The following is a 17,069-nucleotide window of genomic DNA, read 5'->3' on the forward strand; positions in this document are numbered from 1 at the left end:
ACACAAACACTCATACACACATGCAAACCCAGATTCATACACATTACAGATGCACAGACACACACATGCACACAAACACACATACACACTTACACACACACACACACACACACACACACACACACACACACACACATGCGCGCGCGCGCGTATATACACACTCACACACACACACACATACGAACTCTCTCACTCGGCCAGAACAATCATGATAATTGTGTTTTGGGACGTTCATAGGGTGCTTCTCGCTGATTTATTATTTTTTTTACCACAAGGAGCAACTGTCAATTCTGAACCCTACATTGAAACATTGAAACGACGGAAAGCGAGAATTCGACGAGTCCGACCAAATTTGAACATGGAAAATGGAAAGAGTGATTTTTCACCATGACAATGCCCGCCAGCATTCGAGTAGCCTACCAGAACAAGGGGGACAATCACCCCATTTATGTGGAAAACACTGCCCCACCCGACTTATTCTCCTGATTTAGCTCCTTTAGACTTCCACCTTTTCGGTCCTAGAAAAGAACCATTGAGAGGTCAACACTATTGAAACGATGGAGAAATCAGGAGTGCTGTACCCCTACGACCAACCTGCTTAGTTTTACGAAGCTGACATAGGTGGACTTAGTAAAAGGTGGACAGTGACTATTGAACGAAATGGAGACTATAATGTCTCTAGATGTAGATTCTAGATCTAGATCTAGGCCTATGTTGAGAAATAAAAATCTGATCCTCAGATGCTCCCCTTCAATTTGATGTATAGAGTTGCAAGTGTGTTCTTTTTTCTTTAAGTTATAAACGAGCTTGCATTACTTTTTGACTCACCCTGGTAGATCTATTATCCAGATCTAGATCTAGATATAAGATCTAGAATATCTAGATCTAGATTCAGATCTAGATCTATTATCTAGAATCTAGATATAGATCTAGGATAGATTCTAGCTTGATGCAAAGTCACCCCGCTATCTGTAGATCTAGATCTAGGCTAGATCTAGATTCTTGATCAAGATCTAGTCCAGAACCACTGAAGGCGAAGGGCAAAGAAGCGTCTAAACGTTTAACTTTTTTTTTCTTTTGAAAAAGGAGGGAGGGTGGATTCTACGGTACACGTTTTCTATTGCACGAATGAATTTAAACAACTCAACACTGCTTCTGTCATGCAGTTCAGTGATTTAGATACACATGTATGTTATCTTTACATGTAATTACATCATCTATGGGTGGTTGGGGGGCGGGGAGGGAGAGAGAGAGAGAGAGAGAGAGAGAGAGAGAGAGAGAGAGAGAGAGAGAGAGAGAGAGAGAGAGAGAGAGAGAGAGAGAGAGAGATGAGAGAGAGAGAGAGAGAGAGAGAGAGAGAGAGAGAGAGAGAGACAGTGAGGTGCATTATAGAGGTTGTCACAAGATGAACAAACATAATATTATGTTCTTTTCCTGTACCAGTGATGCAGACAAGGTGTGGATCAGTTTCAGTGGCCACAAGTAAGTCTAACTGAATGTTGTCAAAAAACACCTTAGTAAAGGTTTTGTTTCAGTTATCACTACACTGTATTGAAAAACAATTGGCCAGGCTACAAAACAACATTAAGTTCACTTTTTTTATCTTCAGGGAGTCCAGAGTTGTCACATAGAAGGAGCGTTAGATATACATGTAGTATTTAAGTGTTGTAAATAGTCTACTTTTAGTTCTTAAAATCAATAGCCTATAGCCTAAACCAAAGTTTAATAGATAGAAAACACTACTTATTTGGCACAATACCAAAATATAAGTTAGATCTAGATCTAGTGAATACAAGTATGAAAAATAGGCTACAGTTTTCTGTACCAATGTCGCAAGGGAAAGTTTAACTCGATTTTTTAACTAGATCTATATATATATATATATATATATATATATATATATATATATATATATATATATATATATATATAAATCTATATATATATAGAACATGCACATGTAGTACTGTACACGTATTTATCATTTGTTTGGCTGAATTTGTTTTATCAAGAGCTCCATTGCCTTACAACCCCTAATGGCATAAAAAAAACCGATTTTTTTCTCTCTATTTTATATTCTATTCTTGATTTAATAATGCCAAATTCATAAATTTAATATGGGGCTTGGAGGGAGGGGTGGGAGGGATGTTTCCATGACACCCACACCTTTTCATACTTCTTCTTGAAAGTTCTATTATAATAGGCCCGGACATACACTTTGATTCAGTCAATAAGAAATAGCCTAAACCATCTCGTAGATCTAGATTATTCTAGATAGATTCAAAGTGCAGAAGAAGAAATATAACGTTGTTTTTTTTTGTTTTTTTTTGTGTTTTATCAGCCTCTAGATCTATCTCTGTCTATCTAATAATACATTTATTTGTAGACCTGCTTGTAGAAATTACACTGTAATTATTGATTTCTATTCTAGATCTAGATCTACAGTGGGAACCTGGTATAACAAACAGGGATGGTGGAACCAGAGAAAAAGTCCTGTTACACCAGATCCCTGTTAAATCAGAAATGCAAGGGAAGTAAGCATTTGTGGACTAGCCGAGCTGTATTTTTATTCATGGGTGTAGTTTCCTTGCACACCGCAGCCTTCTCTCGTGGCCATGTGGCAGGCCTGCGTATGACACATTACGAGAGCGTCATAAGCAGCTAGGCCTAGGCTTAGGGCTAGATCTAGATCTAGATCGAAATCTGCAGCACACCGCAGCTCTCTTTCGCTTCACCCGCTGCGTGTGCTTGCAGTAGTGGCGTGGCTTGCGTGAGCTTGTTCCATCTCTCTCTCTCTCTCTCTCTCTCTCTCTCTCTCTCTCTCTCTCTCTCTCTCTCTCTCTCTCTTACTTTTACTACTTTTAACACATTGTTAACGAGCCTTTGTCCCTGCTATAACAGATTGGGCTTCGGTGAGGCCCTGTTATTGCCGAAAACTTGTAATAGAGACAAAGAGTAGGAAAAAGCGGGGATTTTTTTCTCTTTATTACCGGATCCCTGTTATTACCGGGCCTGTATGGTTTCCACTGTAGATTATATTATTATAGTAGATCTACAGCAGCAAGGTGAGAGGGGAGCATATTGTACTGTAGGCCTAGTGCCTCGGCTAGTGGAAGTATGACAGTTTGTCACAGGCCTCGAGTCTGGCCTGCTTGATGGAAGTTATCCCTGACACTCTCATAAAGAGTAAACTGATGACTGATTGATTGTATGAATTACATTTTATTTTTCAATTTTTTTTAACGAAAGAACATTCATTAGTGAAATTTTTACAGAGGAAATTTAATTAAATTTCCTTTGATTTGCACACAAAAAGGAAGAAATATTGAACAACACAGGCTGAATTGACATTTTAAAGGGACTATCTCTACACCGCCAATTTAAAGGTGGAGAATATAAAAACTTAAGTTACAACCGTGGCCGCGATTTTGCATTTTTTTAAAAGACAAAACACAAAGCTATTTCATAATATATTAGTCATATTGGCCTATTTTGATAAGTTTTAAGGTATCCATGTGTATCTATTTTCATGCGGAGAACAAGTACATTACATTACATACTATTTATATATTGCTGTGTTTGTCTTTTATTTTTCCCTCTTTGTTGTGTTTTAATTTGTTGGTGTGTTAATTTTTTTTTTTTAATTCTGATGATTTTTGTGTGTGTGTGTGTTTATACAACGTAATGTCATTACTTTGATGCTGTTCCTACCCTTTCAAAAATGTTAGAACGTGTCTCCACGAAAACCGAATACTGCTACTGGCAGTGGCACGTCCCAATTGTGTGTGATTCCATAATTTACATGTAGATCTAATATCCTTTAGGCCTACTTTTTCTTGAATTACACACGTTTAGGGTTAAAACGGCCAATCTTCGGATAGGTGGACACGCGCCCTAATTTGTTAATTGTTGTGGTTATGTCATGTATCCGCGCTGTTCTAATTTGAATTTCATTATGTTGTGAAACCTTTATTTTTCACGTTTTTACCCTCTGCTCTGGGTGACTACAAATGATATTCTGGATGCTCAAAAACAGAGCACAAGAAATTCTGGTTTTTAGATTGTTACCTCTATCAACATATTGCTACGTCGTCACAGAGAGTTGAAAGCTTTAAAATTAAGGGCAACATTTTGGGCAACTTTTGCCACTTTTTGTGGCAACTTTAGGACAAAAAAATGGCAACAAACGCAGTTGCTAGTACTACTTAGAGATATATATTATAGGCCTATCTGCAGTGTTAAAGTGCTGTATCAAACTGGGCAGCCCCCGTGCCTAGTGCCAAGGACTAAAATATACACATGTGTACATTGTACATGTAGCCTACTGTGTCACGTGTGCTTGAGCAGCGTCGCTGTGTGGTCCGCGTGTTCATCGGGCTGCGCGCCCGACGCGTCAGACGAGTCAGACTCAGGCGTGCTATTCAACAGTGTTGTAGCCTGACACACGTCTAGGATCTAGCACGCAACCTTTCTTCGTGTTCATTTTCGACCGAAATTCATCACAGGTCATCGAAATCAGCAAGAAGTAAGTATTATTAGGTGCTTTACTGATTAGATATTGATGCTAGCTTCAACACTTGACCACAAAACCCCAAGAAATGAACGTTATCATTCATTAACATTTCGAATCGAAAGGTTGACCTAGTTTCGACTTTGTGCTTCTAGAATCTAAATCTAGATTAGTAGATATCTTGGACAAGAACCTTAATCTCTAGATTAATATAATAGTTTAGGAGTTGAGAGGCAGAGGGATGTCCCTATACTATAAAGGTCTAGATTCTAGAATAGATAATAATTTACATCTGATCTAGACTCTAGATCTTGATCTCGATGTAAAGTAGGAAGTGACCCTGGTGAGAATAAGAAAGAATACGATCGACCTCTCACCCCTGGTGAGACTTGCCAGCGTTGGCTTGGCCTATTCTCACCCGATGTGAAACAAGACCTGTTTTACATAGTTTCTGAATACTGTCCGTCGATGTAGATTACCAAATTGAGAAAAACAAATAAAAAAATGATGCTATTGCACAAAAGTAAATTAATTTGGTCATCTACAAAGATGCTACGGCTAGACCTAGCCTAGTTCACTTTTCGAATCGAGCCGAACTACCCCGGTCGCCATTTTGTTTTGCCCGGAAGTTCTTGCTGCTAGCCACAACAACTGCTCCTTCTCTCTCTCTCTCTCTCTCTCTCTCAGACAAAATTGCACGCTTTCAACACAAGACTTGAAGAGCGCTGGAACGTTTGTTTACAATGATATTACGGTGAACGCACACCGGGTGAGATTAGTGAGAATAGCCAAATAAAGCTCCAAACAGTGGGGAACAACTTCAACGGCTTTAACACGTAGATCTATCTCAATCAAGCCGTAGTATCCATACTAGATCTAGATCTAGATCTACATCGTTGGCCTTGTGATATAAAACCGACTAACCCACAAAATATCCCCCAAAATTTTATTTTTTAAGATTACTTTCCCTCCCATCTCAAACTTAGCTACCAGTTGTCTATATAACGACCAAGAAAAGTGCATAAATTACATCAGAATGAAGCCATCAACATTTCGCACAGTGAGTCCAGCTGTCATCGACAAGGGCTCGACAAACTTTCGAAAAGCTTTGTCCCCAAGGGAATGCCTTTTGATTACTTTTAGGTAACATGACTGATCTGTTCAACATCATCATCATTGTCATCATCATCATTTATCGCAATTACCATCGTCAATCATTTGTCACCAATAGGCCTACCGTCGTGGTCGTCATCATCATCATCATCGTTGTCGTCGTTAATTAATATTAAAAATGGAATTACTAGATTCTAGATCTACTCCATGAAACACAAGTCAGGGATTTAACAAAATTAAATAACATGTTTATATATATTTTTTTAAGTCACTCTTTTAATATTTTTATTGAACAAATTCTACTTAGTAAAGTGTTTTATTTTATTTTGCACTTTCATTAAAACTTCTAGATCTAGATCTAGAAAAAAAAGTTTGGTCAAGATGATAATTAAAAAAAAGAAAATGGGCTATTGATTGTTTTTTCAACTGCTGGAAAAAAAACGAATACACTACTCCCCATGTATCATCAAAAGTCTGATATTGTTGATATTGATATCATTATTATAGATCTAGGCCGGGTCATCCCGAACGTGAGACAGATGTAGCAAGACAGTTTTGTGCACTTTCGTCAAAAAGTTGTTGCGAAGTAAAGTTGTGTTGTCGTCACTGCGTTTCAGTAGAAGGTTTTATAGGGTTTCCTATGCACGTTCACACCGAAAGACGAATCCGCGCAGAAGACATGTTGATTTTGTTCTTACACAGTGGCTACGTTCACACCGCCGTGAACGTAGTTTTTGCAGGCTACATTCACGGTGCCCTGAATGCAGTTTGCAGGCACTGTTGAGGCTACGTTCACGGCACTCAGGCTTTATTTAGATGTAGCATCCACTGCCGGTTTAAGTAAACCGGTTTTAGTCGGTGACAACAGAGACGTATTTAATATTTTGGCAAGTTTCAAAAGTTCCATCCCATGAGATGAAGGAAAACGAAGTAGTGATCCTGGACTGATTGACCATTCATCGTTTTCCCTTAGCTCGCCGGTGTAAGGTAAAACGACGAACTCTCAACTTTCACAACAACGCATTAAGATATGACATATATATGACAAAAATGCATACACGCCTACCAAGATGTTTCAATTGCCCTGTCACGTGTTCGGGTGAGACTTGAGCGCGACCTTTTGTTAGCACGTGACGGCCCATGAATGAGTGTAAATACAAACGTTGCAGCGCTCTCGAGTTGAAATCATGCAATTTTGTCTTCGGGCAGTGTGTCAGTGTGTGTGTGTGTATGAGAGAGGGAGAAGGTGGAGGGGGTGGGGGGGGGGGGGGGGGAGAGAGAAAGAGAGAGGGAGAGAGAAGGGGGAGGGGAGAAACAGAGGGAGGGAGAGACAGACAGAGACAGAAAAATAAAGAGAGAGAAGGGGAGAAGGGGGGGGGGGGAGAGAAAGAGAGAAGGAAATAGAAAGGGGAGAGAGACAGAGAGAGAGAGAGAGAGTGTTTGTTATTATAATAAGAATAATTGATTCCCGTCATTTTCTCTCTGCGTCAGTTCCCAGACTGACCCAGTGCATTACAGTCATTATTGTACACATTTTATGACCGGTCCCATCTTCCGAATCCCGCGTTTTGTTTCCCATCTCTCACCTCTTGTTTCCTATGTACCTACCCAATTTTCCATATATACATATCCCATATCCTGACTTCAATTCTGTAAGGTGGGCGCTTCGTTTTCCTTCATCTCATGGGATGGAACACTTGGAGTTGGCCAAAAGATTAATTATACGTCACTGTCATCACAGACTAAAACCAGCTGACTTAAACCGGCAGAGGACGCTACCCTTACGAAGCTTTGGTGCCGTTAACGTAGCCTCAACAGCGCCTGCAAACTGCATTCAGGGTGTCGTGAACATAGCCTGCCAACTACATTCATAGCCACTGCGTTGTTCCTACTGCATTCGTAGCTTAAGGCTCGCACTCTCACCCCGTGTGAGAGACCTACAGCTACAACTGCGCTATTCTCACCCTGGGTGAGTATTCACCTCAGAATCTATCTAGACTAGATCTATGATCTCTAAAAATGTCTCGAAGCAAGTGCTAGATAAGGATGAAAGAATATCGTACTGTATGACGAGATTAGAATTATGAAAGAAGGAAAACTAAAACAGACCGAACGAGCGAGGAGACAGGATCGAAGCAGAGAATGCATATATTCAACTCTCACACAGGGTTCCAACAGGTCTTTAGAAAAGTCCTTAGATCTAATTAAAGTTCTTAGTTTTTGTCAAAATAAAATTTAATAAGGGATAAAAGTCATTAATTTTTTTACACTGGGTTGTCACGTCCTTAAAAAGTCCTTTAATTTGGCATTACAGTAGTCTCCGCCTACCCCCCGGGGCAGTACCGTGCCACTGAGTGTAGTGTCTTAGGCCATTCCCAAAAAGGAGACATTTCTCGTTTGAGCACAGTAGAATTGTAAATGGGGCTGATTCATCATGTCATGCTCATAACTGTGCCTGATATGCAACAGGGAACTGCTGATTTTTCTTTCCTAATCCTTACTATTGTCATTTTCCTCTACTTCTTTTGTATGTTTGTCACTCTTGTGACCTGCTATTTCCGGTGTGCCTTGATGGTGGAAGCAGACCTTGTGCTGTTGAAGCTAGAGAGGTGAGCAGAGTAAGTCTGATTCCCTGTAAGGACTTCTCTGTTGACACCCACCCCTTGGCGCTCATATGACCTTATGCAGTTGCGAGCGCCGTAAAACACTCTATTATTAAAAAAAAAAAGGGACTCTGCCTAAGATCCCACAGCTTATGATCCCGGTTCGCTTAAGATCCCGCTGATTTTAAGAAAACAGAATTTTTACAATACAAAAGTCACCCCTAAAATCCCACTCTGATTCTCTTTGAAGGTCTACACTTGGCTAAGATCCCACATTTCTAATCATAATTTACCGAATAAAAGCCTGGGCGGGCATAGCCGATCAATGGAGAGGGAAAAGTTGAGATCAATGAACTGCCCGTCGCGATCAGCCACTCTCGTGAATGTGATCACATTTTATTTTGCGTTGTAAAACTTGATGAATTGGTACAATGTTTGCATCAGACAGGATCACAGTCACACCGATGTGTAAATTGACAGACGCGTTTGTTTTCCCCAAACATCGCACTCGCATCACCTCGCTCCAGGCGGGATCACATCGAACTGTGAACTCTTCCCTGACCTTTGCAACTGTTTTCTCTTTTCCCGAATTTACGAGAAAGACTGAATTTTAATTGGTTAGTTCATTTTAAAGTGGAGGGAGACCATTTACCGATTTTGAGCCTTAACACGGGTCACCATGGATTCTTCCCTGGGTTCGTCGGTTAAGATCCCGATTCGCGTAAGACCCCGCATTTTCCTTGCTTCCGAGCACTGGGATCTTAAGCGGAGTCTACTGTTGTCAAAATAAGATCATGGAAATTGTGGATGATGTTCCATCAACGCTGTTGCATCGCATGAACTGGACAGTAAAACACACTTATATGACAGAAAGACATTGCAATCCACTATTCTCCAACCAGGTCCTTAGAAAGTCCTTATTTTTGGTCTGAAAAATTTGTGGGAACAATGCTGTCAACAAACAACACAATCTCTGTTGTGTGCTCTAAAAAGACTTCTCTACTCTCTTCAATTAATGCACACATACTACTAAGCAATGCACCACAAAAACTATTTTAAACAAGTTATAATATATTATATATAGATATCTATTTATCTATCTATATATAATATAGACAGATAGATAAATAGATATCTATCTATCTATCTATCTATCAGTCTATATATATTTTTATATATTTATATGTGTATATATGTATGTATATAGCCTATATATTGTATGTATGTCAATTTATTAAGTACAATGTTCAATGTTAGAACAATTAAAACTTTCTAGGATAAAATGTAACCAAACCTTGTGAAAAAAAAATGGAATTTGGTTGAATATAAGGTAGCATTTTGGTGGCAAAGGTAAAGATAAACAACTCGAATTTACTAGCTTCTAGGTCTAGGATTAAGATTATATACCAAAAAGTACACTAACAACAGGTACACCAGATAGATCTAGCCCTGCAGTTAATTGCTTTTCTTTATTACTTCAGGAAAATTGAGAATGACTACTTCAGTATCGGATCGGGACTTCACAGAAAGATTGATCGAAGAAGTGAAGAGACATCCCGCCCTCTACAACACAAGGGAAGCAGGCTACAAGGACCGCTTCAAGGTTGGAGTGGAATGGCAAGCAGTAGCCTCGTGCCTGGGTTGCACAGGTGAGATTTCAAAGCTAGGTAGCTAGTTTATTTGCAATCTCAGTATTTTTCAACAATGGTCCGAAAAGTCAGAACAGGACCTATCGGAAATGAGTTTGGTTTATTTTAAATTCAGACTCAACTGTATATATAATAATAAATAAATAAATATAATAGTGATAATTATGATGATAAGTATAATAATTATAATCATATTTACTTATACAGCTACCTTCCCTCAGAAAGAAAAAAAATGAGCTTAAGGGGATTTACAGACACCCACAATCACACACGCACGCACACACACACACACACACACACACACACACACACACACACACACAAACACACCTGCGTACAAATTATGAACTATCACATTTACTCATCATATATTTTCACAGATGCAAAAATGTATGTGTCACGACACGGTGGAATCAGGCGTTCGTCAATTTTGGGGCATATGGAGTCATTGGTATTTTCTGAAAACCTGTCCATCTGCCTTGCTTTTTAATGAAAAGAATATTCATTTGTCTTTGGTATCAGTCAAGATATTTACAATTGAACGGGATGGGGGTCGCCTGGTTTCAGAGGTAAAATTAGCGAGAAAATGGCCGCCAAAGTTGAGTTATTTCCTTAGCTTGAGAGTCGGTGGAAACAGAAAATTTACATCTTTTATGCCTTTTAGCAACACAGAAATTAGCTCTTTAAAAGGCATGAAAAGTGTTATGCCAAAAAAGAAAAATTCAATTAAAATTCTCAAATCTGCGGAGAAATGCCAGTTTCTTGACTTTGATTATTTTGACGAGCGCCTGATTTCACCTCGCTGCCTCACATATGCTTAACATTGTCAAAATAAAAAAGTAATTAGATCTTACATCTATTGAAAATTAAAACTTACAATTTGATGCAAATTTTTATACATGTAATAAACATCATTTGTAAAAATATAAAGATTTGATTGGTTGCTGAAGCTAAATGTATTACATGTACATATACATAATCATGGACTTGCAGCAGAGCAAACATGAGCCCGTTCATATTGCCAGTGGACAGCAAGACCTGTCTTGAAAAGATTTGCAAATTTCTCTCGTACTTCCATTACCTCTTGGGTTGGCCTCCCAGTACTGGACATGGACCTTTCTGCACTTCTACGCTGTTGCTGGAAGGGGTTCTCATCTGTCGATGCATCCTCTGCAGCAGAATCCACACTCTCATGTTGTTTTCTCCGCACAAAAGTATAGAGTATGCAGCAAGCTAGTACAATTTTCCTGGCTTTGTCAGTCAGGGTTGATTCTCATTGTTGTCCCTTAAAAATCCTTTCCCCCCAACCTCTGTGCCTTTATGCCGAAAACACACTCCACAATCCGCAGTGCCCTTAACGACCTGTAATTGAAAATCCTACGTTGGTCATAAAGACCTGGCAGGAAAGGGTCTCATTATGTTTGGTTGAACTGAAGTGGATAAGCCTCATCAGAGACAAACACGCATGGCAAGACTTCTCCCAATAACCGCATCAGGTTGTGGGAGAGGCAACTGCTGCTGCAGTAAAGCCTTGCCAAAGGAAGAATTTCTCAATATCCCACCATCTGAGTGCCTTCCTGAATCCCCTACATCAACTGCAAGTGCAAGGAAGTTGGCTTTTGCGTCAGCCACACCTTGTAAAACAGTGGAAAAATGTTTCTTATAGTTTTAAAAAAAGCACTTCCAGAGTTGGGGGGGGGGGGGCATTCATTGTTTATATGCTTCCCATCCACTGCTCCCAAGCAATAAGGAAACTGCCACATGTTTTCAAAGGCGTTTGCTTCTTCCTTCAGAGTCCTCTCAGTAGGTGGCGCTTAAATGACCAAAATTGGGTCGATAGCGCCGTAAAACACCTACTCAATCAATCAGTCTCTCAGTAGGGTTGAGGCTTTTACTTGTCCAACAGTTTCTTCCAGAGACATTCGCAGGTGTCATACACAACGCTGCGCACAGTGCTGTTGCCCATTCGGAACTGATAGTGCAAGCTCCTTGCTCTTTCTCTAGTGGCAAGAGATTTGACAGGGAAAAGAGATGTTGAAATTTCCTTATATTTATTTTTGTGCATAAAAGAATATTCATTTGTCTTTGATATCAGTCAAGATATTTACAATTGAACGGGGTGGGGGTCGTCTGGTTTCAGAAGTAAAATTAGCGAGAAAATGGCCGCCAAAGTTGAGTTATTTCCTTCGCTTGAGAGTCCGTGGAAACCGAAAATTTACCATCCTTTATGCCTTTTAAGGAATTGAGATGACTGCGTCCCTTCCTCCCTTAGCAAAGGTTCATGTAAACGCACGCTCCGTATAAACACACGCTAAGGAGCCCTCCCGAGCACCGTGCACTTAGGCGGAGACTACTGTACCTAACATCTCCTTTTCACTTTCACTTTCAGCTGATTCTGCCAAGAAAAGGTGGCAGAACTTACGAGGCTCGTACAGCCGGAGTAGATGCAACCAAAACCAACCCAATGGCTCAGGGGCGCCAGCGGAAAAAAAGCCTCAGTTCTACCTGGCACATCTGATGAGCTTCCTGGAGCCTCATATGCAACATGGCCCTATGCAGGGCAATTTAGGCGCCTCCAAGCCTGAGCCACTGTGGGAGGAGGATGCCTCTGGAAGTTATAGCCAGGATGGCTTGGGCCGAACCACTCCCAGCACATCATCACCATGCCCTTCACCACCTGCTGACGAGCCCGAGTCAGAGACTCAGGAACCTGTCCCGGAACCCGTCATCGTACATGCCACGTCTGCATCTGTAAAACAGCGGAAGAGAGCGGCCCCTGCTATGGACAATGATGATCTCTTCAAGGAGAAGGCCGCCCGCTTTTTGGAAGCGAAGATGCAGGCTCACGAAAACAATTACAAAGAAGACATTGAAAGTTTAAGGGGCCTTCTGCCTCATATGGCCACCCTCTCGCGTAGGAGGAAAATTACTTACCTCCGCAAAATTTACGACTTATTGTTTGAAATGGTGGAGGAAGAGGAAAATGAAACAGCTGTGTACAATTGATTTTTCTTAATTTGTTTGTTGTTCTTCAAATAAATATGTGCAAGACTTTCTTGTTTAATTTATCTCCCAGAGTATCATTGTTGTGCACTGTTTGCTTATTTAGATACAGTGGGTGTCGCATTCAACGAGGTCACATTCAACGAGAAGTCGGCTCCAACGAGACAATCCTTAATCCCCGATTTTTTCCTCTATATCTCTTTGTAATGTTCGTCAGCTCCAACGAGGTTGCAAACAGACCAAAGTCGCTTTCAATTAGGTCGCGATAACCAAATAAAAGCAGTTAGCGGCCCCAAAAGCGAAGAATTTTTTTCCTTTCCATCACACGCGAAGCACTAAGCCCATCCTTGATTCCTAACACATTATATTGCTAGACGGTAGACCTAGTGTGCCTGCTAATAAATATGGGCACCAAAGCCAAGAGGATGGGCGAGGGTTAGCCTACGGTAGGGATGGGAGGGGGTGGATGGTAACGCAATGCGGGTTGTTTGAAACTGGATGAACTCTGGATGGATAGATCAAGGTCTATATCGAGACCTTCTTTTTTTTTTTCAATTTTCTTTTCTTACCCTGATCAGAAAATCCAAGCTCCCGCCTTTACTGTATGTTGATCAAGGCCTAGATGTGAGAGGGTATGTTTCCACACGAGAAGTGTTTCGGGAAAACAAAATGTACAAATGCAGAAATAACGGTCTGAACACAACGAGAAGTCAGCTCCAACGAGACAATCCTCAATCCCCGATTTTTTCCTCTATATATCTCTTTGTAAATGATGCTGTTTGAGATTTTCGTCATCCGGGGGAACAACTGCTAATTACTTTTATTTGTACTTTGTGTAATATAATAACTTGTCTCCTTTCTTTTCTTTAGCCAACTAGAAGTCGGATCCAACGAGGAAAGCAAGCCGGTCCTAGCAACCTCGTTGAATGCGACACCCACTGTATGAACATTCAACTAATCACAGCGTTTAATAGCTTCAATTCAATAAACTAACAAAACATTTCAGATTTGTGACCTCATTCTTCCATTTGGCATCAAAGTCGATGTTGGGTGTTTTGAGTTTATGCAGTCAGACTGCTCTATACATGGTGGAAATATGGTTAAAATTAAAATCGGTTAACTCGTTGCCTAGACGTACAAACATTTAAAGACGAGCACCCCATGACTGCTTCTTTTGAGAAACTTGCAATCAAAGATGGGGATTCCCTTGTTAAATCATATATATAAATAGGTCAGGTCCTAAAAAAAACACCCACTTAAACACTTTTCCTTGCAGTTTTCAGCAAAGACACTTGACGTACACCATCCAAAAGATGAGATGCTGAAATAATATCAACAAAAATGCCAAAACACCCCAGGTAACCCATTCTGACCAGATAGCTCGAAACAGTAAGCGACTTTGATGCCAGTTTGAGAAATCAGGTCACATTTGATTCTTCTTTTTTTGTCAAAGCATTAGAAGGTTGTTGCAAAAAATCTTTGGTAACTTTGTCAGAGCCAGGAACGGCCAAAGATGGGGCGTTGATGGCCGAGCGGTAGTGTGCCCGCCTACAGTCGAGGAGATCCCAGGTTCGATCCAGGGAGGTTTACCAGGATTTTTTCAGAGTTTTTGTGGCTCTGACCCCCGTCCTATCAGAGATGGACGTAAAATTCCTAGGTCCCGCCTCGTAAATGACCTTAAAGTATACCTATAATAGCTTGGAGGAGACTCAGTCAGAGTGAAATTTGCATGCAGGTACACGTATTATGTATTAAGTAGGCACAACTCGCATGTGATGAGTTTGACACTTAGTCTAGAACTAGAACGGATAGCATGGACGTGCGAGTGGGTAGTTTGCGGGTGTTCTGGTGAAGCTTGTTCTTTCTTTCCTCTCAAACAAATATCGTCCTTATCTCACCTTTGGTTAGAGCCTCAGCCCTGTCCGACGTTGTGTCCTTGCAATGGGAAAGGCACTTTACCCGAATTTCCCTTTTGGCTCCGTCCTTTCGGAGATGGACGTTTGACTCGGAGGTCTCGCCTTTTAAATAACCTAATAGTGTTGATAAGGGGGTTTCAGTATTCACCTATACCATTTCACAATTTTTAAAATCTCTCCTTTATGTTTGTGTTTATTACTCTCTTGCACCCCCTCTAATCGTTGACACTTTATGTGACCTTATTGTGTCCCAAGTGCCATAAAATGCTTATAAGAACAACAACATGATTGTGCGCTATGTAAATGCAATTAATTATTATCGGCGGCGGACACAAGACCGTCTTTTAGTTTTGAGTGACCTTCACCTCGTCATTCATTCGAAGTGTGAGAAAAACTAGAGATACTCGTAGTATGGGCCTGATCTGAAAACAAGACAGCATTTTACTTCGATAAATAATCATTTCAAAAGCTAATCATAGTCAGAATGGCAGAAACGAAGACAAAAGAGGAGAGGGAAATAATTAATTTCTGACCCCCCACCTCACCTCTTCAGAGATTGTTCGACTTAAGCCATTGTGTCTCCACGGACTAAACTCCGCAATTACAGGGATCACGAAACTAAACAAAGTAGGCGTCTTACGACGAGGCTAGGGGGCCAGATAGCTGATACTTTTCGTGGATTCTAAACCGGTTGACATGATGTTGGAAATCTTGCTTTACAGACACTTTGTAGTTGTAGTGAGCTCTAATGGTATTTTATTTATTTATGCTATTTTATTTTATTTTTGATCATTTAGGAGGCGGGTTTCTGACCTTTCCTGTCAGCCAACCCAGTCTGAGTCTGAGAGGGATACAATATCCCAACAGAAGTCCGATACTGTATACAGTACTCAATAAAGATTTTATCCCCACTCGGGAAACAAACTCGGGTCTTCTGCGTGTGACAGTGACACTAGTGACAGCGAGAGCCTTTAACCTCTGTACTACTACTGCAGACGCCGATCTATACAATCAATTTGTTACATTACAATTACACCTACATACACTATACATGTAAAAGAATAAAAATTACCATTGAAATGCCCACCATCTCCCCAATAAAACAATAACAAAACGAAAACAAACCCCCAAAAATGTTACATGTACTGTACAACACCCCCCCCCCCCAAAAAAAAAAAAAAAAGTAATAATAATAATAATATTTTAAAAATTAAAAAATCTAAACCATAAAAAAGAAAGACACACACATACACACACACACACACACACACACACACACACACACACACACACACAATCACACACACGCACACAGAACACCCCAATACACTTCTTGTTAACATCTGGTAATAAATATCTTAAAATTTAGTTTCCAGTAGCCCACAAACGATTGTGAAAGAGAGCCATGGCCATCACACGCTCCAGTCGTGATGGGGAAGCCCCGAAGGGACGCGGAGACGTTGTAGTGCGGAAGTGGAAAAGGGACAGATGGAGCAATAGTGGACTCTCCCAAAGATGATAGGCCTACATAACAAGATGGTCCACTCAGCCAAAAATATGTCTGCCGGAAGTCCGCTTTTTGCTTCAGATGGCGCTGCGGTCTGTTTTAAAGTTCTCTATCGTTTCTCCAGAAGAAGAATAGGAATAGCACCTCCTTGCTTGCGCAGATCGACTGCTGTTCGGGTTCGTATCGTTCCGTGCGGAGTTAAGTTTTTTGTTTTTTTAAACATTTTAATGACCACTTGCCTTTCATTCTTAAGTCAAATTAAACGAAGAAAACAGTCGCCCCTTCCTCCGGAAGAGGTTGTTTTGTCAGCGTGGCCATTTTAAAAAAGCCTTCTCTCGAAATTTGAATTCTTATTTATTCAAAAACTTGTTGGTTTCACTTTGATTTTTAAAAACACAAATAGGGTAACTCTGTTCGCAAAGGGTGCGCATTTGCGAAGAGGGCGCCACCGAATTTTGAGGACACTTTTTTAATTGGCTCAAAGAGAGGAGTGGACCCTCTTGTTATGTAGACTCTTTGACTCTACTCCGCACAACAACAATCTGCATGTATTCATGTACTGCATTATACAGTATGTGTCTATGGCACGTGCTCTGATAATGTTTTGCTTAGATTTGGTGTTCCCCAGAGGTCTGTTCTTGGGCCTGTCTTGTTTACAATGTATACACAACCTATTACAGATATTTAAAGACAATATGGCATGAATTACCATCCTTATGCCGATGACACTCAGATTTATATTTTTATAAATATCTTGATTTCGATCAA

General features: G+C 40.4%; 1 protein-coding gene across 1 annotated transcript; it reads left to right on the plus strand.

Moving 5' to 3' along the window:
- The first annotated feature begins 5,260 nt into the window (after window positions 1-5,260).
- Window positions 5,261-12,952, plus strand: LOC101863291. Its single transcript, XM_035972028.1, has 3 exons — window positions 5,261-5,279; window positions 9,708-9,875; window positions 12,265-12,952. Exons 2-3 carry the CDS (start codon window positions 9,719-9,721, stop codon window positions 12,879-12,881), a joined length of 774 nt encoding a protein of 257 aa, XP_035827921.1. The 5' UTR covers window positions 5,261-5,279; window positions 9,708-9,718; the 3' UTR covers window positions 12,882-12,952.
- The last annotated feature ends 4,117 nt before the right edge of the window (window positions 12,953-17,069 follow it).

Source organism: Aplysia californica, unplaced genomic scaffold (assembly GCF_000002075.1).
Source record: "Aplysia californica isolate F4 #8 unplaced genomic scaffold, AplCal3.0 scaffold00559, whole genome shotgun sequence".
In the NCBI taxonomy this organism is placed as follows: Eukaryota; Metazoa; Mollusca; class Gastropoda; order Aplysiida; family Aplysiidae; genus Aplysia; species Aplysia californica.

Excerpts from the sequence above, each read along its gene's own strand:
- LOC101863291 (XM_035972028.1), top strand. The coding sequence starts at position 9,719 with ATGACTACTTCAGTATCGGATCGGGACTTCACAGAAAGATTGATCGAA. Across the intron at positions 9,876-12,264 it reads CTCGTGCCTGGGTTGCACAG|CTGATTCTGCCAAGAAAAGG; the intron begins GTGAGATTTCAA and ends TTTCACTTTCAG.